At 43.5% G+C, this 26,007-nt stretch overlaps 1 protein-coding gene across 2 annotated transcripts in view; it reads left to right on the top strand.

The window, feature by feature from the left end:
* PEX14 (peroxisomal biogenesis factor 14) overlaps positions 1–26,007 on the top strand; it is a 146,692-nt gene that overhangs the window by 102,232 nt on the left and 18,453 nt on the right. For both annotated transcript variants that reach the window (XM_081225850.1, XM_081225849.1), the window contains one exon: positions 16,464–16,592. In XM_081225850.1, coding sequence (XP_081081976.1) covers positions 16,464–16,592 — 129 coding nt within the window. The remainder of the gene's footprint in view (positions 1–16,463; positions 16,593–26,007) is intronic.

The following is a 26,007-nucleotide window of genomic DNA, read 5'->3' as shown; positions in this document are numbered from 1 at the left end:
AAGCCTGACCTGGGGCTCAGAACCTTCACTCCAGTGGGTGGACTTCTGTGGTATAAGTGTTCTCGAGTGTGTGAGTCACCCACCCAGCAGTTATGGGATTTGATTTTATTGGGATTGCGCCCTTCCTACCATCTCACTGTGGTTTCATCTTTGTCTTTGGATGTGGGGTATCTGTTTTGGTGAGTTCCAGTGTCTTCCTGTTGATGATTGTTCAGCAGTTAGTTGTGATTCTGGTGTTCTCGCAAGAAGGAGCGCAAGCATGTCCTTCTACTCGGCCATCTTGAACCAATCTGTGAATTTTAAAAAATATGTATCTAGCCATCTCATTAAACCTTTTTATGGTTTTGATTGATTTTTTTAGATATATAGTCATATTGTCTACAGTTGATTATTTTGTGACCTTCTTTCTAGTTCTTAGACATTTCAATTTTATGTCCTGCCTTATTGCATGGGATAGAACTTCAGAAATAATGATAAATGTTAATGGTAAAAGTGATAATGAGTTTTATTATAAATAAGTCTTTTTCAAAAGAAATAAAAAGGGTTGTCACCAATTGTTACAAGTACCTCTTTCGAGTTACTAAAAATCTGCAGTCTGCTAAAAACGAATATGCTTTATTCACACTTACATAATGAACAGATACTCATGTGTGCCATTTCAAGTCAGTCAGTGTTTTAGGCTTCGGGGGAAGCTGCAACGAATAAGGCAGACAGTGAAGTTCAGCAACATTAGAAAGCTGTACGAGACAAAAGAAAGGTTACAAAGCCATCTGTGTTTGACAACCAGAGAAATATTATATAGATAGTAATCACTGTAGAAAAATGCTTCTGGCTGGGGTGATCAGAGAAAGCTCTGGTGGTGGAAGAGATAACCCAGAACAACTGACAAGCTCCGAGAAGCCCTGGGAGAAAGCTACTGCAGTGGGTGGAGCCCCAGGGGCAGAAGACTGGAGAGTGCAAAGCATGTCATGGGCTGAAGAACAGAAGAGTGTGCCTTAGCACAGGGTGAATATATGGCAACAGTTTGTATGCTCTTTTCTGGCGCTCCTTGGAGGTTCTAAAGAGATGCTTCAGGGGCAAAGAGGGGATCAAGAAGGTGGGACTCTGGGTTTTCTCCATGCTCTACCTGGCTCTCCCAAAACCTTAGCAGCATTACTTTTATGTGTTTTGGATATCAGGTTTCTATTTATTTATTCTTTCTACATAGTTTTATTGAACATCTGCCAAGTACTGATAGAACCTGAGCACTGTTCTAGGTACTGGGAATATAGCAGTGCATAAAATCACCTCAAATCCCTGTCTGCATTGAGCTTACATTATAATGTCAAGGAAGAAGAGAGAGAGCAATAAGTAGAATAAAAGGTAAATCGAGGAACTTCCCTGGTGGTCCAGTGGTTAAGACTCCACACTCCCAATTTAGGGGGCCTGGGTTTGATCCCTGGTCAGGGAGCTAGATCCCACATGCCACAACTAAAGATCCCGCATGCCGCAACTAAGACCCGGCACAGCCAAAGAAAGAAATAAACATTTAGCAAACAACAACAAAAGGGAAATCGAATCTAAGTGGAGTAAGAGCAATAGCGAGTTCTTGAACGGTTGCAGTTTTAAATGGAGTGCTCTGGAAAGGCCCTACTAAAATGAAATGTGAGGAAAAACTTGAGGAGGAAGCAAGCCATGTAGATTTCTGGGGAGAAAGAGTTCTGGGAAAAGGGAACCATTTGTGCAAAAGCCTAAGGAAGGAGCGTGTCTGACAAATTCTAGGAACAGAAAGGAGGCTCGTGTGTAGGCAAGGTGGGTGGGTCATGTTGAGAGGTAAGGTCACAGCGTGGACAGGAAGTGAGTATTGATCCATGTGAGAACTTCGGTTTTACTTTTAGTAAAATGAGAAATCATTGGAAGGTTTTAAGCAGAAGAGTGATATAATCTGATTTAAGCTTTAACAGGATCACCCTGGATGCCCGTGTTAAGAATGGACAGTTGTAGAGGCAGGGTCGGAGCTGGGAGAAGTCCTCAGATCCCTGGATGTTATTTGGAACATCCTGATTTGTTAGATCTGGAGCCTGAAAGAGAAGCAGAAGTTAAGGATAACTCCAAGGTTTTTGGTGTTGTGACTAAAAGGATGGAGTTACCATTAACTAGGAATGGAGCAGTTTGGTGGAGCAAGACTAGGAGCTCAGTGTTAGACATACTAACCTTGAGATGGCTATTAGACATCCAGGTGGAGGTATCCGGTGGACACATGGATTAGTATGAGGAGAGGTCTGAGTGACAGGTATAAATTTGACAATGTTAACTCCCTGATTTTGATAATTATACTGTGATTATGTACGAGCATGTACTGCCCCCTCCCCAAATCAGGAAAGGAATACTGAAATATTTAGGGGAAAGGGGGCATCATGTCTGTAACTTAGTCTCAAACAGTTCAGGGAAAATAATTATATAGACAGACTGATAGAGAATGATAGTACAAAGTGATAAGTTTAAGATTTGAGGAATCTGGGTGAAAGATATGAGAGTTCTTTCTACTATTCTTGCACTTTTTCTCTAAGTCTGAAATTATTTCACAATAGAACACTTTTCAAAAGTGAAGGATACATTTCTAGATAAACAAAACTGAGAGAATTCATGGCCAGCGCATCTGCACTGAAAGAAACACTAATGGAGTTTTCAGTCAGAAAGAAAATGATCCTACATGCAGACACAAATATAGGAAGGGCAAAGAGAAATGAATATAGGCTGGTGAAAGGGCAAAAAGAAATGAATATAGGCAGTGTAAAATAATGTTTAAAATACATGTATGATTGAAATGTATGGCAATAGCACAAAAGGTGGTAGGAGGGAGTGAAAGTGTTCTGAGTGTTAGAATTGTTGGTGAAGTGGTAAATTTCTCATTTATATGGAACTTCAGTCAGGGATGTACGGTGATACCTAGGGCACTGCTTCTTACACACCTTAGTCTCAGGACCCCATTTACTCTGAAAAATTGAGGGTCCCCCATCAAATACCACAGTAATTATCACTGCAGACCAGATCATCTACTGACGTGCTAAAATTAGAGGGTGAAAGTTCGAAGAGAAATAGCCAAGTATCTCCCGCCTCCAACCTATCTAACAACTACAAAAGGGAAGGTAGTAACTTGACGGTGGAGAAATCCATCAAAACCCACCTCAACTACAAGCTAGTAGAGGGAAAAACTGAATTTTAAAAGGTTGGCAAGAAGAGCGAAAAGAGGACATTAAACGGGTCAAAAGGAAAATGAACTGTAAGATGAAAGATATAAACTTTAAAATTTTAATATTCACATTAAATGTAAATAGACTTAATACTCCATTAAAAGCAGAGTTTGTCAAGATTGGATTAAAAAAAACGCAAACAACTAAGCTCCATTCATCAAACACACCTTTAATGAAAAGACAAAGGGTTACAAGTAAAATGATGGGGAAAAATACCATGCAAACATTAACCAAAAGTAACCTGGTACTAATATCAGACAAGATAGACTTACACGTGGAGTGAGAAATAAAGAAATTTCAGAATGGCCAACCACCAGGAAGATTTAACATTTCTACGTCGGCTTGTCCCTAGTAACGTAGTTTCAATATACACGAAGCAAAAATGGACAGACTGAAAGGAGAACTAGACAAATCTATCATAATGGAAAGTTTTAAAACATCATCCTCAATAATCGGTAGTACAAACAGACGAAACAATCAAGATTCTAACAATCCAGTTAACAAACTTTCCATATTATATATAGGTAAATATACCATACTTATATGGTTGTATATAAATATTATACATACATATATATAAAAGACACTGTACCCAATAAAAACAGTAAATATAAAAAAAAAGATGTTCAACCTCATTAGTCAACAGAGAAATGCAAATTAAAATCAGAATGAGATAACACTTTACACCCACCAGAACGGCTAAAATTGAAAAAAAACTGGGAGCTTTGGTGTTGGATGTACTCTTGGTCTAAGTGTGAGTTGGTGTATCCACTTTGGAACTGTTGGCAGTATCTGTTAAAGCTGATAATATGCATACCCCCTATGGTCCAGCAGTTCCCCTCTAAAATATATGTATAAGGATCTTGATAGCAGCACTAATTATATAGATCGTTCAAAACTGGAAACAAATAGATAAATTGTGGTTCATTCTTATCCTATATAAGAATACGACACAGTAGTTAGAGTGAAAGAACCATGGTTGTGTGCAACAGCGTGGATGAATCTCTCAGGCATAATGTTGAGTGAAAGAAGCCCTTTGTAAAAGACTGCTTCCTGTGTTATTCTATTTATATAAAGCTCCAAAATAAGTGAACTTGACCTGTGGTATTAGAAGTTAAGTGGCCACTGGGAGGGAACAAGAGGAATGCACCTGAAGGGGTTCTAGTTTTGATCTGAGTGGTAGTTACATGGATGTTTCACTGTGTGAAAATTCATTAAGCTGTACACTTAGCATTTGCATGCTTTTCTGTATGTTTATAGAACACCAAGAAATGTTTATTTAAAACTACAGTGAGAAAAAAATAAAAATAAAACTACAGTGAGACCATCTTTTTACCTTTCAGAATGACAAAGATAAAAAACTTTGATAAGATCACGTAGGCAAAGTTGTAGGAAACAGACGCGCACACACTGGTGGGAATGTAAGGGGAGATAACCTCTAAGAAGGGCAGTTTGTCAATATTTATCAAAATTTAAACGGCACCTGTCTGAGTCTACTTCCAGGGACATACTTGCACATGTACAAATGGCACATACAAGCCCTTGTATTGGGGCTTTGTTTATAACAGTAAAAGTTCAATAAGGGACAAGTTAAGTTGTGGTACATCCATATGATGGAATACCTTTTAGCTGTTAAATAGAGTGGGAGGGCTCTATAGATACTAATAGTATGGAATGCTCTCTAAGATATAGTAATTAACAATAGCAAGGTGTAGAGTAGTATTTATACCATGCTATTATTTGTACTAGAAATATATATGTATACACATAAATACACACATACGCATGTATAATATATAAAATATATGAATATATGAACGCACTTTCATATTCATGGACTACCTTTAGAAGGTATATAAGAAACTAGCAGCAGTGGTGGCCTCTGGAAGATATAACTAGGTGGCCTGGTTACAGGAGTGGGAAGGAGACTTAACTTTTCACTGTTGTGCATTTTAGAATACAGAATTGTACTATGGGAGTATATCTATTAAATATTAATTTTTAAAAGAATGTCCAAAATCCCTTAGAAAGATGTGATGCGGGGGACTGGTGTATTACCTTTCAGTAAGGCCAGTGTAGCCACATTTTCCTTCACAGTGAACTAGACCTTTGGTTTGACACCAGATGAGATGGCTGGCTTTGCATAGGGGTGCCAAGATGTATGGGGAGAAAACACCCTGCAGCAGGGTGCTCAGACCGCCAGGGTGCGTGGGAATGAGCTGATGAGTGGACAGTGGATTCAGACCTCCTGTCTCATGCTGACTTGAAGACACAGCACGCGTTGAATGGCAGTGTGGACCCCTCTCCACGGCTGATAGTGTAACGTTTCCTTCACTCCTTCCTTCTGAACGGTATAAGTTGAATTCAGATTAAGTTAAAAATGATGCAAAACTGCTTCCTTTTGTGCTTTTTAAAAAATGTATTATCATTGAGATCATGCTATGAATATAACAACACCTGCTTTTTTATGTCTTAATGTATCAAAAGCATTTTCCCATGCCATCAAAAGTTGTTCATATGACTGTGAGCATTTGAATAATATTACGTTACTGAAATATGTCATAATTTGTCTAATCATTCCTCTTTGGACGTTTACGTTGTTTAAATATTTTGCTGTTATTCAAAATATGGTGACAAGCCATCTTCGTATATTAGTCTTACACTGTGTTACATTATTATTTCTTAGGAGTAAAATCGTCAAAGGGTGTGAACATTTTTAAATACTCTTGAGATCGAGTGCCGAATTGTCTTCTAGGAACTGCTCAGTTTGCTCTTCCACAGCACCCTCGCCAGCTTTGGGTATTCTCATGCAAAAATCATTTTTAATTTGAAAAAAATTCAGTCTTAATAACTTGACCAATACATGTGAGTGATATGCTAGAGGTCAGGGATATCAGTGTCCCTTTCAACTGGAACAGAGATTTGGACTGTTTCCTCTTGAGTTGTGTGGAGTTGTGAGGAAGAACTCGGGCTCTGAAGCCTGCTCCCCGCCCGTGGCACCAGGACCTTCGGGGAGTGACTTTACTGTCCGTGCGCCTCGCTTCCCCATCTGCAAGGTGGGGAGAATAAAGCACTGTTGCCACTTGTGGCCACTTGGGTTATGAGCTGCATGGGTCCACGATGCCACAAACACAGTGGTGTGGGGCCTGGAGTTGTGCATCTCCATGGCCCTGCAAAGGGTAGTGTTGGGATTCAAAGAGTTAAAAATGTTAAAAAACTCCTCAGGAATTCCCTATCCCGTGGTTAGTGGTTAGTGGTTAGGACTCGGGATGCTTTCACTGTCGCGGCCAGGGTTCAATCCCTGGTCGCAGAACTAAGTTCTTGCGAGCTGCACGGCACACCAAAAAATGGTGAAAAGCTCCTGAAACTCTTTGACACTTGGTTTTAGTCAATTTTGGCTGTTATTATGGTTGGAGAGTGGAACTATGAGTGATTTTTAACTTTTCTCTATGCTTTCCTTTATTTTCCATTTTTTCTGTAGTTGATGTGCTATTTTTATCAATAGATAGATATATCTGTGTATTATATATCATATGTCTACATATCATAATATTACATGTGTTATATTGTACTTAGAAGATAGACAAAGTACTCATCCAATGGGAGAAATTGGGGCAGAAGAGGGAAGCTGCCATTTAACAGGTCGAGAAGATGAGGTCTTGGCTCTCTCACATTGCCTAGCAAAATAAGCACTCAAATATTTATAGATATGGTTGAGTACTTAATATTTATCTCTGCACTAATAATGTTGACAATAGCAACCAATACCAGATTCATTTGGAGCTACACAAATAGGCGGTCACAAAATAATGTATTGACCTATTAGAACATAACATGTTTTAATGTGTTCATATCAGATTAATATGAGGACTTTAAAAAAAAATCTGATAGCTGCATGGTAATTTAAAACTTCAAGAAGTAAGTTGAATGCCAAATAAAAAACCTTCTGATCATATGTTTAAGATTCAAGATGTAAAAGAAAACCCCACACGAACATTGAACTTTTGTAGCATTCAGCTAAGTGACAAAGCGTACCTTGGTGCGTGGAACTCTTGTGACGGGGTTTTCTTTAAGGAACAAAAATCTCCACCTAGGTTTGCATCCTACAGTAGGGTTGTTTCCCAAATCAGGCTGTTTCAAGTAACATATGAAACGGCGTATGGCTGTCCCTACCATCCCAAAGCAAATGTTTGTTTTGTTGCAGTGATGGAAACATTTCCATTGGTGAAGCAAATATTTAGAGCTGAAAGAAACATTTGGGCAGCCAGGATGTGTCAAAATAGAACAGATGCCTGCCTTTTAAAAACACAATTAAAAAAAAAAAAAGCCACCTTGTACTTGGCTGCTGGTGGTACAGCCACAGTGGGTTAAGCAAGAAATTAGATACTGCGGATGTCATTCTAATCCCAGCTCCTGGGTACGTCTCTGCACCTATTTCTGTCTTGGTTTTTCTCTTCCACAAAATGGGGATAACCATTCTAAGTGATTTTGTTCACGATTAAGGTTTTTTTTCTCCCTCCACTTTATTTTCTTTGTTCTTAAAAATTAACTTATTCTTTTGAATCAGAAATATGTTCACATCAGGGCTTCCCTGGTGGCGCAGTGGTTGAGAGTCCGCCTGCCGATGCAGGGAACATGGTTCGTGCCCCGGTCCGGGAAGATCCCACATGTCGCGGAGCGGCTGGGCCCGTGAGCCATGGCCACTGAGCCTGCGCGTCCGGAGCCTATGCTCCGCAACGGGAGAGGCCACAACAGTGAGAGGCCCGCATACAGGAAAAAAATATATATATATATGTTCACATGGGACACAGTTCATAAGAATATACAGTGAAAAGTCTGCCTTCAGTCTGTGTCCCCAGCTACCAGTCTCCTCCCACCTGGGACCAGCATTACCTGTTTCTTGTCTGTCTTTATTTTATGCACGTACACACAACTACATAGATGTGTTTGTGTGTGTGCATACATAGATTCTTTTATTTAACACAGAGGTCCCATATACCCTTCACCTAGTTTTCCCCATGTTCCACATGTCCTTTTCGTTTTTCCTCGTCTTTGAGGTGGTTGGTTCTAAGAGTTTGCTTATTTAAAATGTGCTGTGTCAGGTAGCAGAGTGGGGAGCAGGCATGTCAGGCCACCCTCTCGGGATCCCTCCAGAGCAGTAAAAAGAGTGCTGTGTTGGGAGTCGGGTTCTGCCCCTGGGCTCACCATGGCTGAGTAAAGTCAGTGCCCCTCTCCGTGTTCTCTTATCTTGATCTGTAAAACAGAAGGAAAGGAAAACAAAAAGAACAGGAGATAGACTAGATGAGCTTCAACTTTTCTTTCAGATCTGAATTACTTTGGTTGTCAAAGGTGAATTTTTCTTTTTCTTTAAAAAAACTTCACTGCCTCTTCTAAAAGGAGCAAGTTTCAAGTATAGTTAAAGGTATCTATTTACTTGGCTTTCCCACATACGTACAACCATACGTTTGGCTTTCCTGGCCTTTGGCATTCAAGTAGCAGTGATTCCTGATTATCCTACTCCTCAGTCTTTAAGACACAGCTCCTTTCCCTAGGGCTTGTTCACTGCACTGTGGGAAGTGCTGACTTCCCCGCCTGTTGCCAAGGACCTTGCAGGGTTAGACGCTGCTGTCCCGGACAGCCAGCAGCAGTGTTTGTCGTGCCTTGGAATTGATCAAATATGAGGAGCAACTCCTCTTTGTTTTTGTTTTTAATTTAGCAGAGAGGGATTAAAAGGAAAAAAAAAAAAAACCTTTAGACTATAGATGTAAAAATAGACATCACAGATGCTGATTGGAAACCCTCCCAGTCTTTCACATGAGAGATCTCAATTTGTGTTACACAGAGGGGCAGCTCACTTCTGTCTTGTTCACCAGTTATACTACTCCCCAGAGAAGCTCAATAAATTTTATAGGGAAGTTTCCTCCTTATGCGGAAGGAGCTAAGCTCAGTGAGTGTGGCTGAAATAATTTAGGGATCCAAGGGAGTCCATCTACCTTGTAGAGTAACGTATTGGAAGTAAATGTGCAAAAACTTTTGATCTTGGTTGATTTGACCATGTCATTGATAGTACTGGGCCCTGGCTTCTGTGACCCCATCCTGTCTGACTTGGAATAAAACTGCTCCCTAGAACTTGCATTTAGTTCTCTGCTAAAATCGTCCTTCTGCGCGCTTCACTGGTAGTGGCTGCGGAGCTTGCCTGCTGATGTTCTGCCGTTTTCACCACTAACCCTTTGAAACGTGGGAACTCAGACTTGGCTGAGTTTACATCTCTCTTCTGCCTCTCTGAGCGGCACAGAGATCCTCTCCCACTGACCTTAGGAAAGCAGAGCTGCCTTCTCTTTCAGACTGATGGTGGACCAAGCCTGGCTGGTTGCTCAGTCTCTGGGCTAGCACTGCAGTACATTTTGCGCTGGCTTTTTACTCGGTGATTTATACTCCACGTGGCTGGGTGATATCCAGTGTCCTTTTGTCTTTGTGTTTATTTTTCTTGCACATTTAATGTATTTAAAGGATATAGTGTCTTTACGGTCCCCTGGGATAAGGAGGGGTTGGTGCAAGTTTTAATGAGAGGTTCCTGGCTTTCTGTGTTGAGATGAGAATTATATTCTTTTTTTGTTTGTTTGTTTTGTTTTGTTTTTTGTGGTACGCGGGCCTCTCACTGTTGTGGCCTCTCCCGGCTCTTCCAGGCTCCGGAAGCGCAGGCTCAGCGGCCATGGCTCACGGGCCCAGCCGCTCCGCAGCATGTGGGATCTTCCCAGACCGGGGCACGAACCCATGTCCCCTGCATCGGCAGGTGGACTCTCAACCACTGCGCCACCAGGGAAGCCGAGAATTATATTCTTGATTAGATATCTTTCTTGCCTTAGGTGGCAGGAGGCAGTGTTTTGCTGCCTTTAAAATTTTAATTTATTGATTGATTGATTTATTGGCTGCGTTGGGTCTTCGTTGCTGCACGTGGGCTCTCTCTAGTTGCGGCCAGCGGGGGTCTATGCTTCGTTGCCATGTGCAGCCTTCTCATTGTGGTGGCTTCTCTTGTTGCGGAGCATGGGCTTCAGTAGTTGTGAGGATGGGCTTAGTTGCTCCGCGGCATGTGGGAGCAACTAAGGGCTCGAACCCGTGTCCCCTGCATTGGCAGGCGGGCTCTTAACCACTGTGCCACCAGGGAAGTCCCTGCTGCTTTTTGAAATAGCATTTCTGTCTAACGATTTTTAGAGGACATTCTGTTTCAGGGCATCATCAGCAACTTTTTCTCCTGTTGTTTGAACTTCCTTATTTAAGGAGAGGGGAGAGTGTCAAGTCTTGTTCTTGAATTTACATATCAACATCCAGATGGTGGGAACAGGGCCCCACCATCAGATCAATTTTTATAAAAACTCATTCAGGGTGATGATATTTGGAACTGGTTTTCTCAAAAATGGTTTTTCCCGCTTGGGAAGAGTCAGTCAGCAGAGAAGAAAGCATTTGGCTTATTTGCTTAATATTTTAACCAAGTGAATTAGGTTGGGGGGCTGGGGGGAGGGGATAAGAAAGTGGGTGGGGGAGGCCCCATAAACAAGGTGATATATAATATTTTTTTTGTTCTCCTTTTAAATAAATACCGATCAGCTTTATGTTCAGAGACAATAGGAGCCGTTGGCTTAAATTTGCAGTTTACTGTATTTATGGCTGTAATATCAAGGTGCTGCCGTCGTAATTTCATGCCCCAATGAGAAGAGCAAGGTCGAAGCAAATGCTTCCATCGGCATCTGCTAACACACTAACTCATAAACAAGGCCCGGCTGGATCAGGTGGCACGGAATAATACAGGCTAATGAAATACAGCACAGCTTTCCATTACTGTTAGTTTTTACAGTGTCGTCATTACGTGTAATTTATGTTTAAAAAATTCAATTTTATACAAGGCACTGGGAAATAGGGGTCTACAGGTCATCCAACGACTTTTAGAGGCTCTGAGAGTCCTTATTGTACTCCACTGTTCCAACAAAATGTTAATAAAATAAAATCAAAATACTTTTTCCCTTTCTCCTCCCCTAACCTTTTCTGAGAGAGTTGATTTTTCTTTTAATTTGGGGAGTATTTTTAGCCAGCTGTCTTCTCTGCCTCATCTCCTCCCAGAGTGCCTGGGTAGATAACTAGCTGTGTTCCGAGAGAGGTGACCCTGCTCAGTCTCCCTGCGTCCCAGATGAATCTCCCAAGTCCTGTACATAGAGGGACTGCGACGGGGCGGGGAAGGAAGACGGCCGAATGGCCAGCCCATACCTGCTGCCCGTTGCCACTGGCCCTCTGGCCCTGTTCCCTAGTCCCCGTCAGACTTCACATTTTTATTATAATACTCGGACTGGGCCGGGAGGTGCTGTCAGGCGTTCACTACCTTGCTTATATCCACACTATTCCTAACCCTGCTGTCCTGGTGGTGGTTTGACCTGAGGGATACGGAGAACACTGCTGTCTGCTGTGATCTCTCTTTCTTCTTCCCCTGCGTGGAGCCAGGCCCTGGGGCAGCGCCCAGCGGTCACTGGGGAGAGCGTTGAGGCTCCTTATCCTGAGAAGCCCTTGCACCCACTGCCAGTCCCCCAGAAAAAAGTCAGCCCTTCCCGGTGCCCGGTTTGTCTGAGCTGAGTGGTGGGAAAGGACCCAGCGGCACTGTGAGCCAGTTGGCTGCAGCTTACACAGTCGACTGGTTTGGTTTTGTTTGCATTTTAATAGAAATCTTTAAACAATTTTGTTTATCTTCTGAAGGATAAAAATAAGCAGGTGTGGCAGCCCCGAGGCTGTTGACTTCAGCTGCTGCAGCAGTAACACGGGGCTTTATTAATCAATAGAATGTAGCTCTCTTGTTTCTGTTCTCTTAAAAGAATCCCACCCTGGAGAAAGTGATGGAAGAGAAGTCCTTGGCGTGGCATCTACACAGGAGCAGTCTCCTGGGAAAGGGAACTGTTTGGAGAAGTAGATTCCAGAGAACCGAGGGAACTAGCAGTCCGTCCTGGCTCCTGGTCTTCGTCTGCACGGCTTGCTTTGAATTGAGCGCAGCTTTGCAGATCAGGCAGCTGTGGTCTTAAAGGTGAAATGATAGAGGCAGGCGTCCTGCTCCGTCTGGTCACCTTGGACAAGTCCCTTCGTCCGTTTCTCCTCTTGAGTAAAGCTAGTGAGTGGATGGAATAACCGAGCAGGACTTCCTTAGTTTTGCTCTCTATCAATAACAGTTTCATTGTCAGTGTCACAGGCTGGGGGAGGGGCTGGTAGCTCCTGGAATCACCAAGTAGTAGAGGTGAAGTTACCGAGAGAACATCTAAATGCAAAGTGCTAGTGCTAAAAGAAAAGTTTAGGCTTTCTTAAAATTGGCTAATTCTTCCAAAGGCAGCAGCTAAAGGACATGTGAGGCAGGGATGGGAGGGGAGGAGGTTTGCCTGCCCCAGGACGGTGACACTCCTGTCTCTTCTCTCCTCAGCCCTTGCTCAGTCCCTCTGCGGTTAGATTGCAGATAGCAATCAACTGGAAGGAAGTATGTGTGTCTAATTTGCATGAGATTATTTAAAACAACAAAAAAAAGGTCTGCATTAGTCAGGGTGATGGTAAACAACGCAGAGCTGCCTTTTATAATATAGCCTGTGCCTCAGCTTTCAGAGCCAAATATAATTCACTTACAATTGGCAGTTTCCTTTATTATTCCTTTTAACCTTTTGGATTCTGCAAGGTCTCAATCTAAGTTCTCCACTGTTTATCTCAGTGGGGGTGGGTGGGAACCTGGCTGTCTTATGTGTGGGCCCTAAGGCAGTACCCCATCCCTAAAGGCAGGGTCCTTTCAGCGCCAGGAGCTGGTGAGGGGTAGATACCTGCTATGTTCTGAGAGGAATGACACTCCACCCCACCTCCGGCTCTGTGAGTCCCAGATGAATCACTTGAGTCTTGTAGAGTCAATCTTCCCAAAGCTGGGGACACTCCAGAGGAAAAGGCCACTAAGGGAAGCGTAGGCACCAGTCTGTGAGAGGCCTTTGGATTTATTTGATTAGAATATTAGAAGGAGATGAGGTCGCTCTATCCTTGTCACTCTGGTAGTGTTCAAACAGTTGTCCAGGGGTCATTTGCAAATAGGACCCAGGTGTTAGGTTCCTGTGTTGTTTTGGGATAGCCCCCAAACAGCATTCACTGGCTCTTACCTATGGATGGGGTGCCGGTGAGGGGGGGTGCTGGGGGAAGACAAGTTAGTCCTCATATTTTCTTTAACACGATTGAAGACTTTAGACATCATTTTGATGTGTTGTAACTCTGTGCTGTAGTGGGAAGTCACCAGGCTGGGGTTTCATCTGGCATCACCAGGCTTTTACTAGTATGATTTGAGACATAGTTTTCACCCTCCTTAGCCCTCAGTTTTTTGCTTTTTGTTTTTTAATCTGTTAAATAAGGGCAATGGCTAGGATAATGGCCCAGCTCTGAAATTATCTTATTCAGTGAGATCGTTAAAATGCTTATTTTTTAAAAAAAAAGAAGAAAAGTGATTCATTTTCTGTAACTAAATCAAAATCCTGACTCTCCAGAGAACTAGGGATATCAGAATTCCAGCCAATGTAAATTTAGAGCATCAAATGATAAGGTCTGTGTAAAACAAGAGCTTGGAAGGAAGTGCTGATGCCCTTTAAACCGGGGCTTCACTAGTGGGCTTGGCTGCAGTAATGCAAGGAACATGTTTTATTAGGAAAATAGGCTTCGTAAAAGCTCAGGGCCAGAGGGCAGGACAGTGGTCAGGGAGTCCTGTCCCTTTAACCAGCTCCAGCTCTCAGGGCTGCAGCACAGCCTGTAACTTGCTGTATATTTCCCCAGCGTTAAACATTATCGTACTTGTTTATATTTGAAAGAGCCAAAAGGGAAAATGAGAATGCAACCGAATGCTCCTTTTGGGAAAATTATCCTCATTTGCAGCCAGTGGCTGACAAGGCACACGAACCACCAGCTTTATGAAGTCCCATTGTGTACCAGTGACCAGCAGCTCGTGCTGATGCCGCGTGTGCCACTGTCTTCTTTCGTGGCTGATTATGACTGGTTAAAACCGTGGCTTTCCTACTAGAACTCTGAAAGGGGTTCCCCTTTCTACCGAGGAGTGACTGGCAGTCAGTACCTGGGCTGGAGCCTGGGAGGTGCTCGCTCAGCGAAGCGTGTTCTCTGGGTTTGCCCAGCTCGTCTGTCTGTCCTGCCCCTGTCCTTGGGAGGTGACATCACAGTAAAGCGGTCCTTTTGCAGCAAGCTGGGGGCTTAGAGAGGAGGAACGTCCCCTGGCTAGCGCCACGTATTCAAATTCAGCTCTTGTATTTGAAGGTGCCAAGCGCCAGTAAATGATCCTCTTTGCCCCCTGCCAGCCTCTGCTCTGCCCCGTCAGTTTGTTGAGAGGATGGTGTGCTTGCTCGGGCGACCCAGCAGCACTGAGACTCCACGGAGGTGTGGCCTCGCCCCACCACTGGCGGGCTCTTTCGTGTGCTGAGGGCAAAGAGGGAAAGGGATGCAGTGTTAAGTGGGGAGGGACCTCGAGTGCTCGGTGCAGAGAGGAGAAGAGAGGGTCCAGGGCCATTTAGAATAGTTCAGGAATTCTCTCTTGACCACTTGTGGTGGGGCATGAAGAGTTTGAGGGGCGGCTGCAGCCAACTCACATGCCAGCGTGGTGTGGGGCAGCACTGTGCTTAGAGCATTAATGGGCTCCGCTGGCTAGCCCCTTGGCACAGAGCTCGAGGCACCGTGCTTCGGGAGGTGCTGACCCTCAGAGCCTCCTTGTACTTCACCTCCCCCACGGACAGATGGACCACGCTGCGGGCCTCCGATGGAGAGCTGCCGGCCCGATGTGGAAGAGCTCTCGGCTCTAGTTTAAAAGTTCTGTGTTGTGGCTGGACTGGATGTCGGGATTCCCAGAACAGCTCGGGCCGGCCAGAGTGCTCTTTTGCAAAGACTAGCAGTGACCTCCCACCTGCTTCTCCCAGTCGCAGCACTTGGAGCACTTTTGTGCACACGGTTGCTTCCCCTGCGACACAGAGCTGCCCTGTGGGGAAGTCTCTCTCACACCTGTGAGCCACTCCTCGTGCAGATGCTTTGGATTGGTCAGTGCCCTCGTCCTCTCCCCCGAGAGCCGGTGTCCCCGGTCTGCCTCCGACCTGTTGAAATATTCCGGCTGTGCGCCCACTGGAAATGTCGTCTTCCTGGGTTTTTCACTTGCCTTTTATTCCTCCTTGGGCAAAGCCTCTCCACATGTCATAACCACTGCAGATGGCGCCCTGCAGTTTCCTGATGTCCCAAGTGCACTGTGGTTTAGAGTGTTGGGAGGATTTAAAAAAGAAAAAGGAGGGCCTCCCTGGTGGCGCAGTGGTTGAGAGTCCGCCTGCCGATGCAGGGGATACGGGTTCGTGCCCCGGTCTGGGAGGATCCCATATGCCGCGGAGCGGCTGGGCCCGTGAGCCATGGCCGCTGGGCCTGCGCATCCGGAGCCTGTGCTCCGCAACGGGAGAGGCCACAACAGTGAGAGGCCCGCATACCGCAAAAAAAAAGAAAGAAAAAAAAAAAAAAAAAAAAAAAGAAAAAGGAAAAAGAAAAACTAGCCAAAGGCGATATAGGCAGCCTGTGATAGTCTAGAGTAATAATCATCTGAAAGTTTGGGCCTGGCCTTGTTTTGATCTGTTTTCTTGTTTTATTTTCTTCTTTACATTCTATATCCCATTCATACTAATCACAGTCAGTCCTGATTTTTCTTTTTATTTCTGCATTTGTCATAAAATAAAGCAAATTATTCCCGTCTTCAGAAACGATCTAGACTAATTAGTCGTCTCACCCAATAATTAGTTTTTTGTTTCCCTGTCTGTTTTCATGCATTATTGTTAGTTTTCCCCCCCCTTTTTTTTTTTTTTTTTTAACACCATTACAGATTAAAATGAGCCACATTTGCAGTTGATGGTATCTGTTTTCGGGGAAGAATGGAGAATTGCAGTGTGGAGAGACTTCAAAAGCAGCAATAAACTCAAGGATAAATTAAGGAAATTGAATGAGCCACATTTGGAAGCAGTGTTGAGGCTAATATTCTGTCGCTTAAGGTTAAATTGCAGCTGAGATAGGTTCCAGAGAATCCGAAATCAGGGAAGCAACTTACCAGGATGCTAGGCGTCCTATGACTCTAAGGTCTTTTCTCAAATGATTTCGTTGCAGCCATGGACGGTGGCAAAAGGTACTCACCTGCAATTATGTCCTCTTCTTCCCCAGGGCTGACGGATGAAGAGATTGATTTGGCTTTCCAGCAGTCGGGCACGGCTGCCGATGAGCCTGCGTCTTTGGGCCCAGCCACACAGGTGGTTCCTGTCCAGCCCCCTCACCTCATTTCGCAGCCATATAGTAAGTCACCCGCTCAAACTCTGGCTTTAACCTTGACTGGGATTCAGGACTCTGGCCAAAGGGCAGCGCTTCACGTCTCCCAGAGTCAGCAAGCGTGGCAGGGGGGGTACTGGGAGTAGGAGATGGCTCTTGGGTTTTTCCAAAAGAGTGTGACACACCCAAATCCTCTTCCAGACGAACTTTTAAGTATGTGACAGAGGTTTAAGACACAAGGTACCAGAATAAATGGGATTATTGTATTGTTTCAAGTATTTTGGTTTCAAGCAGGAATCTGTAAAAGTATTTATTGGTTCAGTTTCCGTTTTCTTATGTCAGTGCTTTTTGCATGTTACTGTTTCACTAATAAGAACATAAACATCTGATTTATGGGTGCATTCTTGTTTGGTCACTGAAATAACTTGTCTCCTAGTTTTATCTTTTAAAGTTAATATTAGTAGATTTAGGCTTCCTCGCCCCACCCTCCTTTTCTTCCTTCCTTCCTTCCTTGTCCTGGCTATACCATGTATATTTATGTAGTAGTGATCTGTTAGAGAATTTCACATTAAATGTGAAGGTCCTTTTTGAATGCAGCTTTTAATTATTACATGAGAACATGACCCATGAGAGGTTTTTGTTGTTTTTAAATGAAAGCTACTTTTAGCAATAAAGCTTCTTTAAGCTAGTAATAAATGTACACTTCCAAAATATAGGCAGAACTCCTTCTTTAAGTCACTTATGAAAAACCTAAAAAGGTTAAAATTGACTCCGAAGCAATGGAAAATTGCTCAGTTTTGTGTGTTTAACATAAGACTTCAGCCTTGGATCTGCTGTCTTTCAAAATGCCTTTTCTGTAATTGTCTTCATTTTAATGGTCTATCTCGGAAGTTTTCTTTTTTTCAAAACATGATTTTAAAGTGTCAGATATCAGATTTTAAAAGGCACAATTTAAAATGCCAGACTTGTTTTGATCCCCACCACGTGGCCTGGAACTGCCTTCTGGCCCCCACTTTGCCGTCCTTCCCACAGCTAGGGAAGTGCAGTCTTCCGTATAGACAGCGCGGGGGCCAGGCAGCAGGTTAGAATCTGCTTTGTGTGTCACAGGTCTCGTTTAGATATCACCTTTCTTTTGCTCTCTGGAAAAGGCTGAATGGGTGAGGCCAGGTAGCACGAACTCAAGTTGATCTCATCCATGGTCATCTTGTCTAACAAACCACTGGTGTCCTGTGACCTCTGAGACCAGTGCTCAGTGATGAGCCTTGTACTGGGGCTGCTGAGTCAGTGGCAGCTATTTGTCAGCCTGGGACTCATTCTCGGTCCTGGCTGACGTTCTTTTCGATCCATTGTGTTGCTTTGGGTCACTAAACATAGTCTCTGTGTTTCTTTTAAACCAAAGGCTAAGTCTCCACACTTTTTCTTCAGGTGTGTCCCTGGGCCCAAGGTTTGATGGGATTTGTTGAGGACGGGCAGTGGCAGCTGGGGTGCAGAATTTTCTAAAATGCACATCTGTTCTATTCCAGCTGTTTCCTCCATGGCTTAATACCAAACAGGTCTCTCCGCTACTTGGAAACTTCTTGCTCAGAACAAATTGTTCTGTTGGTCACAGAGTTGGCCTAAAGCATCATGCGTTTGCCTACTTTCAGTGGGCACAAAGGGTTAAACTGCTAGTCTTTCTGAAGAGGCAAAAGAATGGGTCTGGGAGGGGCGATTCAGTCATTTAAATCACTCTCCTGCCCAGATCTCTCTGAGAAGAAGCATTACGCGTTTAGGTATTTAGGTAGGAGTATTTTTAAGAGTCTCCCAGCCCTAAAAATAAAATACATCTTCTTAGAGACAGACTCCTTCCTGCTTTGACGCTAGTATAAAAACAATGGTAATGGTAATTTTAAATACCTGGAGTTTTTTAGTTGTCACCCTCGAGCTTCATTCTTCTTGTACCGTTACCCCACTCCTCTCGGCTTGGGGGTGACTCCACCGCTTCACTCCTGTACTTTTGCCAAGAGGTGTCAAAACTACTCCAAAAAAAAAAAAAAGCTTGATTTTGATTAATATAGAGAAACAAGACTTTGCCTGACTGATAATAAAACTGATAAATGACATTTGAATTACTTGTAGCGGTAATTTATTACATAAAATATCTTTTATTTGACATGCGATTAGTTGCTGGAAGCATCACTCAATCTGACTAGTTTAAACATGCTCTAAAATGAACCCCAGTAAAAACCAGGGCTGTCTGCTGCTGGCGTTATGAAATATACTAATCCTGGAGTGAGGAAAAAAATCTGACTTTAAGTATTTAAATGATTAATTGGGTTTATATATTTTTTTTTACCTTTCTAACCCCCTTAATTACAAGCAAACTCAGGGGAGTTTCTGAACTAGGTGTGCAATCTGCATGCTTATCACCGAGGCATTGTCTGCGTCCTGGGAGGGATTTATGGCCACCATTCATGTGTGTTCCTGCAGATTTTACATCTGGAGCTCGGGCAGCCCTTTCCTTCCCATTTCTTGGCTTTTTAAAGACATTCCATCTCTGAGCCCAAGCCTAGAAAATGGGATTTTCTGGGCTCAGCCCCAAATGCTCAAGTCTCCAGGAAGGGTGGCTTTTCCAAGACCACCCCTGGGAGGCCAGTGCTCGGGGATCGTCACCTCTGGACTTGCCCGCCCTCCTACTTGGTGGCAGGTGTCCCACTCGGTGCCTCTTTCGATATCTCTGCTTTTTGGTGAATGTGGTTGACCTTGAGATGTTAGTGAATGCCAGCATCAGCAAAGAGAACATGGAGACCTAGCAGAAATGGTACCAGTTCATCACTGTTTATTAAGAACCTGCTATTTGCTCAGTACAGTATCATGAGAGATTCAAAACATGATCTTTAAGAATCTTACAGGCTCTCTGGGAGAGATAAGATAATCTCTTAAGAAAAAGATAATAATATAAGACATTGTGATTTAATGCCAAAATTAATTATACAGACAAGAAACTCCACAGGAATACAGAAAAGAGAAAAATTAATGTGGGCTCGAGAAGTCAGAGAAGGCTTTGTGAAAGTGGGAGGAGGTTGACACCAGGGGAAGCTTGGTGTCACCTGGTGTGAGAATAAACCAGAGTAGTCAGCGCTTAAAAGAAAGTCGGGTAGAGCTCAGGAAAAGTCAGGCCGGGATGCAGGAGGAATGCAAGAGGAAATTTGACATCTTCTGTTTCTCGTTTTGGTTTCTTTTTGTTCGACTTTGAAGCAGGAATCAGTGTGCGTGTCTATGTGCAGAGCCTAACGCAGTCCTGAACTAAAGTCCTTGTAAATGCTTGACTGATTCATTCATTCTAAGATGACTTTTCTTCTTTCCTTCCAGAGAGACAAGAAAGCAAGGTAGCTTTGAAATACAGGCAAGGCCAGTGTGAATTTTGTACGATAATAATTTTTCTTAGGCTTAAATATTCCCCCCCCACTGTCTTTGGTAAACAATTTAGGCTTTTTCAAAGACTGACCTACAGCTTCAGTTGCCTCTTCTTAAAATAGGATGTAAATGTCTGAGGTTGGTGAAAGCCTTTGACATTTCATTAGAAATCCTGAGAGAGTGTTGTGTGTTCTTTCTCAGTTTGTTTCTCTTCTGGCCCTGTTTAGTAACATAAACTTTCCCTTGATTGTCTTAGGTCCCTGAGGGAGCATTGATTACTGAATGCCTGCTGTGTGCCAGGCACTGTGCCGGACCCCTGGGATGGGACGATTAAGGCCTGGCTGGTCTCTCTCTCCAGCCCTCCTGTCCAGTAGGAAAGTCAGTTAAGGGAACACAGCAGTGCTATGAGGTCAGCCCAGGATGGTGGCACAGACAAGGTGAAGGGACACCTCAGAGAGCGGGAGATGCCTAACTGGACCTGGGGCATGATTGGTACAGTGACCAGACAGGATGGACCGGAGCATCCAAGCTAAAGCAAAGCCACATGGACGTGAAACCATGTGATGGTCAGAGCGGCTGCAACACGGGATAGGAATGTCAGAAGAGACGACCCGAGGGAGTTGGCCGCCAGGTCATCACCCTGACGGAAGACAGTCAAAATCACATGGCTTTTTTACTTTGAAATGCATTGTGTAATTATTTTTGAGGCTGTATTACCTATTTGACTGTATTATTCTTAGACTATTATTAAAATTATTTGTACCATCGGAGCAGATGCTGTGTGGGGAATTAGAGAAGACATGCTGGGCGTGTGCTGGCTGCGACAGGGGTCCAGATGCTCTGCCCTTAACTCCCTTTCAAATGCCTCTATTCCAACTGGGATGGAGGTTCCCCTTGCCTTGATCAGCCCCCTGCTCGCCACCACACTACACTGAAATATTTACTTACTTCCTGTTAAACTGTGAGTTTCTTGAGCTCAGAGGCTTTTTTTTAAATCTATGGCCCGAGGTTCTGACTTAGCAGGTTTTCCAGAAACACTTGTTGAATGAATAAATGATGGTGGACGTGTGCTTGAGAACTGCAAGGCTGCTGAGTAATACCATCAACTCTTGGGGTTGATGCCCAGGTAGCCAGTCAGTGAGGCCTCCTCTGTGTGCTCTGTGTGGAGCAGGCCGCGGAAGTCGGGGACAGGCCTTGCCTCAGGAAGCCCCGGTTTAATGTAGAGGGAAGCCCCATGCTTGGGGCAGGACAGCAAAAGCTAACCCATGCCATCTTGTATGGTGTGAATAGTGAGAGCTTTCAGGAGTTAAGAACAAAGAAACCCCCAGGGTGCTGATCTCAGGCCAGGCCTTCTGGATGAAGCAGGTCCATGGAGACACCTAGAAGCTGGGGGGGGGGGAGGGTGTAAGTGACTCTGGAGGTGAGTGTGAACGGAGGTGGCGCTGTGAACAGCCTCTCTGTTCCCACCAAGAACTGAATGGGGAGGGGAAGAATCTCTCCCGTTTCTCTCTCTCTTTCTCTCTTCCATTCCTCTGTCGGTTTAGCACACAAATCTCACTTTTTGCTACATAAAAGTTACTGGTTTATATATGAAGGAAACATTTCTCTAATTTTGAGGCAATGGTACTTTTCTTCTTTTGTCCATGTGACTGGTTTGGAATAGCAGCTCGTCAGAGGCCAGCACCTGTCCGTTTTGTTTGCTTTGTAGAATGCCCAGTGTGATGCCTTGTGGCTGCTGAATAAATGCCATGTGTGGATATTGAAGAGGGCAGGCGTTACAGTCTGAGTGGAGACATCCTTACCTTAGATTTCTTAGACCATTGAAAGAGCCTTTGGTGTTGGTGGTAGCTAGGATCATGGCTGTGCTGACAGTGCAGCCTGTGTTGGTTGTATAAGATTCTGCAACAAATAACAGTGGTTTAAACAAAACAAAGGACTCTTTTTCTAAGTAAACATAGGCAGTCCAGGCTGCCGTACTGGCCCTGTGGTCCTCAGGGACCCCTGCATCGCTCACACCTGGCTGGCATCCAGCTTGTGTTCCAGTGTGACTGCTCCAGCACCAGCTGTCCTCTCTGCTGTCCAACAAGCAAGAACAGGGAGAAGGAAGGAAAACGGCAAGTCACCTTCTAAGGACACCTCCTGGAAATCGCCCACATCCCTTCCCCTTTCTCCCCATTGGCTGGAACTCAACCATGCGGCCATACCTGTCTGCAAGAAGGCTGAGAAATGCAGTCCTTGTTCTGGTGGGCATGTTCCCAGCTTTTATATCCCATAGAAAGTTTGAGTTGGAATTAACACTAAATTCAGGTTAATGGTTACCTCTGAGTGAAGAGGAAGATGTGGCTAGTTTCCATGGTATTTGGAAAGTTTTAACCGGTAAGGTAGGTGGGTTTAGGATTGCATCTTATTATCATCTTTCGTAACTTATCTAAATGTTACATTCTTTTGTAACTATCAAATAATACAGGGTCCTTTAAAAAGTTGAATTAGAAATCTTACCTCTTGCTTCTTCCCTTGGTCTCAGCTGCTTAACTGAGCAGAGAGAAAACTTAGAACCCACCCTGCTGGGTATTGTTCTCAGTCACTGCTGACTTCTTTTAGCTCTCTGTCTTCTTTTAAAAAAAAAAAAAAAAAAAAAATCTGGGCTTCCCTGGTGGCGCAGTGGTTGAGAGTCCGCCTGCCGATGCAGGGGACACGAGTTCGTGCCCCGGTCCGGGAAGATCCCACATGCCGCGGAGCAGCTGGGCCCGTGAGCCATGGCCGCTGAGCCTGCGCGTCTGGAGCCTGTGCTCCGCAACGGGAGAGGCCACAACAGTGAGAGGCCCGCGTACAGCAAAAAAAAAAAAAAAAAAAATCTGAACAGACTTTAAAAACAACAACAACAAAAAAACAGCTTTATTGAGGTATATTTTACATAAAGTAATGCATCCATTTTAGTTGTACAATTTGAGTTTTAACAAGTGTACACTGCCCTGTAGCCATCACCATTGTAGAACATTTCTGGCACCCCAGAAGATTCCCCATGACCTGTTCCCAATCAGTGCCAACCTGCCCTGACGCTGGGGCAACTCCTGGTCTGCTTTCTGTTGCTGCCCATTAGACTTATCTTTCCTAGGGTTTTGCATGAATGGTACAGTATGTCCCCTCTCATGCCTGGCTTCTTTCACTCAGCATCATGTTTTTGAGCTCCATCCAAGTTGTGCATATCAGAAGTTGCCTCCTTTTTATCACAGAGCCGTATTCCTTGGTTAGGACGCGCTGTGGTTTGTTTATCCATTTACCAGTTGATGGGCTTCTGGCTTTGGGCTGTTCCCAGTATTGAGCTGTTACGAATAAAGCTCTTTTAAACATTTGTGTACAAGTCTGTGTCTGTTTTTATTTCTCTTGCGTAAATGTCTAGGAGTGGAATTGCTAGGTCAGAGGTTAAGTGTAAGTTTCACCTTAGAAGAAACTGCCAACCTGTTTTTCAAAGTGGTTGTACCATTTTACATTCCCATCAGCAGTGTATGAGTTCTGGTTGCTGCATATCCTCACTAACGGTTGGTATTCTCAGTCTTTTTAATTTTAGCAGCTTTAATGTGTGTGTAGTGGAGACTCAGTCGTTTGAGTTTACATTTCTGTGAAGACTAATAATGTTGAGCATCTTTTTATGTGCTTATTGTCCATTTACATATCTTCTTTTGTGAAGTGTCTGTTCCAATCTTTGTCCTTTTTAAATTATCTTCTTATTATTGAGTTGGAAGAGTTCTTATATATTCTAGATTCAGGTTCTTTGTCAGGTGTATGCATGGTTAGTATTTCTTCCCAGTCTGTGGCTAGCTTTTTCTTTTGCTTTACGTTGCCTTTTGAAAAACAAAAGATTTTAAAATTGATGACATCCATTTATCTTTTTTTTTTTTTTTTAACAATTCATGATTTTTGTGTCCTACATGTGAAGCCTTTGCTTACCCCAAGGTTGGAGAGACTTTCCCCTGTGTTTTCTTCTTGAAGTTTTATAGTGTTAGCTTTTATGTTGAGATCTGTGATTCACTGTCAGTTAACTTTTGTGTGTGGTGTAATGTGAAGGTCAAGGTTCATTTTTCCCTAATGGCTGTCCCCTGTGCCACCACCAGATGTTCAAAAGATTATCCTGTCCCCAGTGAGTTATGTGTCCCTTTATCAAAATGCAATTGTTTATATATACATGGGTCTGTTTCTAGCCTTATTTAAAAAAATTTTTTAAGCTATTGAAGTATATTTTACATACTATAAAACCCGCCCATTTCAAGTGTCCAATCAAATGATTTTTAATAACTTTACTGAACGATGCACTCATCTATCAGTTTTAGAGGCCTGTCATTCTCCAAATAAGATCCTTTGTGCTCATTTACTGTTAATCTTACCTCCAGCTCCAGGCAACCACTAAGCTACTTTCCAGCACTGTAAGTTTACCTTTGCTGGGCATTTCAGGTAAATGGAATCATACAGTATGTGATCCCTTGTACCTTCCGTCTTTCACTTAGCATGTGTTTGAGGTTCTCCATGTTGTATCATGTAGCAATACTTCCTTCCTTTTTATTGTTGACTAGTACCCCTTGTATGGATGGGCCACATTTTGTCTGTCAGTTCACCAGTTGGTGAACATTTAAGTTGTTTCCAGTTTTGGCCACAGGGCTCATGCTGCTGAGCATGTGTGTGGGCAAGTGTGTGGACGGACGTTCTCATTCCTCCTGGGTAGCCATCTAGGAGTGCGATTGCTTGCTCATATAGCAGTTCTATATTTCTGGCTTCTTAATTTTTTTCTTATCAGCTTTTTAAAAAATTTATTTTATTTTTGGGTCTTCGTTGCTGCACGCAGTTTTTCTCTAGTTGCAGCAAGCGGGGGCTACTCTTCGTTGCAGTGCATGGGCTTCTCATTGCAGTGGCTTCTCTTGTTGCAGAGCACGGGCTCTAGGTGCGTGGGCTTCAGTAGTTGTGGCACATGGGCTCAGTAGTTGTGGCTCGCAGGCTCTAGAACACAGGCTCAGTAGCTGTGGTGCACGGGCTTAGTTGCTCCGCGGCATGTGGGATCTTCCCGGACCAGGGCTCGAACCTGTGACCCCTGCATTGGTAGGAGGATTCTTAACCACTGCACCACCAGGGAAGCCCTCTAATCAGCTTTTTTGAAGTATAATTTATATACAATAAGATTAATCCATTTTAAGTGTACACTTTGATGAGTTGTACATACTGTAACTCAACTCGTGTAACCAGTACTATAGTTTCATGTACTATAACGAAAGACGAAAATTTCATGTGAATGGGATCATACAGCACATAGTCTTTGGTATCTTAACGTAATGCTTTTGAGATTGATCCAGGTAGAAAATATTTTAGACTTTGTGAACTACATGTTTCTGTCACATATACCCCCCCACCCCCCATCCTTTAAAAATATGAAAGCCATTCTGAGCTCACAGCTGAAAAAAAAGCAGGATGAGGTGGGACTTGGCCAACTGGGCAGAGTTTGCTAACTCCCGTGACTCCGATGTACGGTTATTTCACAATTTGTTTATCCATTGACCATTGGTGGCTGTTTGGGTTGTTTCCAGTTTGGGGTTATTATGAATAATGCTTCTATGACATTCATGTACAAGAAGTCTTTGTATGCACAGATATTTCCTTTCTTTTAGGTAAATACTTGAGAGTGGAATGCCTTAGTCACATGTTAGGTGTATGTTTAACTTTGTAAGATATTGTATACCTATTTTCCAAAATGGTTGTGGCATTTCATTTTTTTAAACTTTTTTCCTATATTATTCTTTTTAAAAAAATTATTTTTATTTTTATTTTTTGGCTGTGCCACGAGGCATGTGGGATCCCAGTTCCCCAACCAGGGATCGAACCCTCGCCCCCCTGCAGTGGAAGCGCGAGTCTTAACCACTGGACCACCAGAGAAGTCTCCTGGTTGTGCCATTCTACATTCCCATCAGCAATGTGTGAGAATTTCAGTAGCTCCACATCCTTGTCAACATTTGATATTCTCAGTTTTTAAGTTTAACCAGTCTAATGTGTAGGTAATAGAATC

Source organism: Mesoplodon bidens, assembly GCF_964165515.1.
Source record: "Mesoplodon bidens genome assembly, chromosome: 2".
Taxonomy (NCBI): Eukaryota; Metazoa; Chordata; class Mammalia; order Artiodactyla; family Ziphiidae; genus Mesoplodon; species Mesoplodon bidens.
The sequence above is the reverse complement of the archived record's forward strand: the minus strand, read 5'-3'. Positions and strand labels throughout refer to the sequence as shown.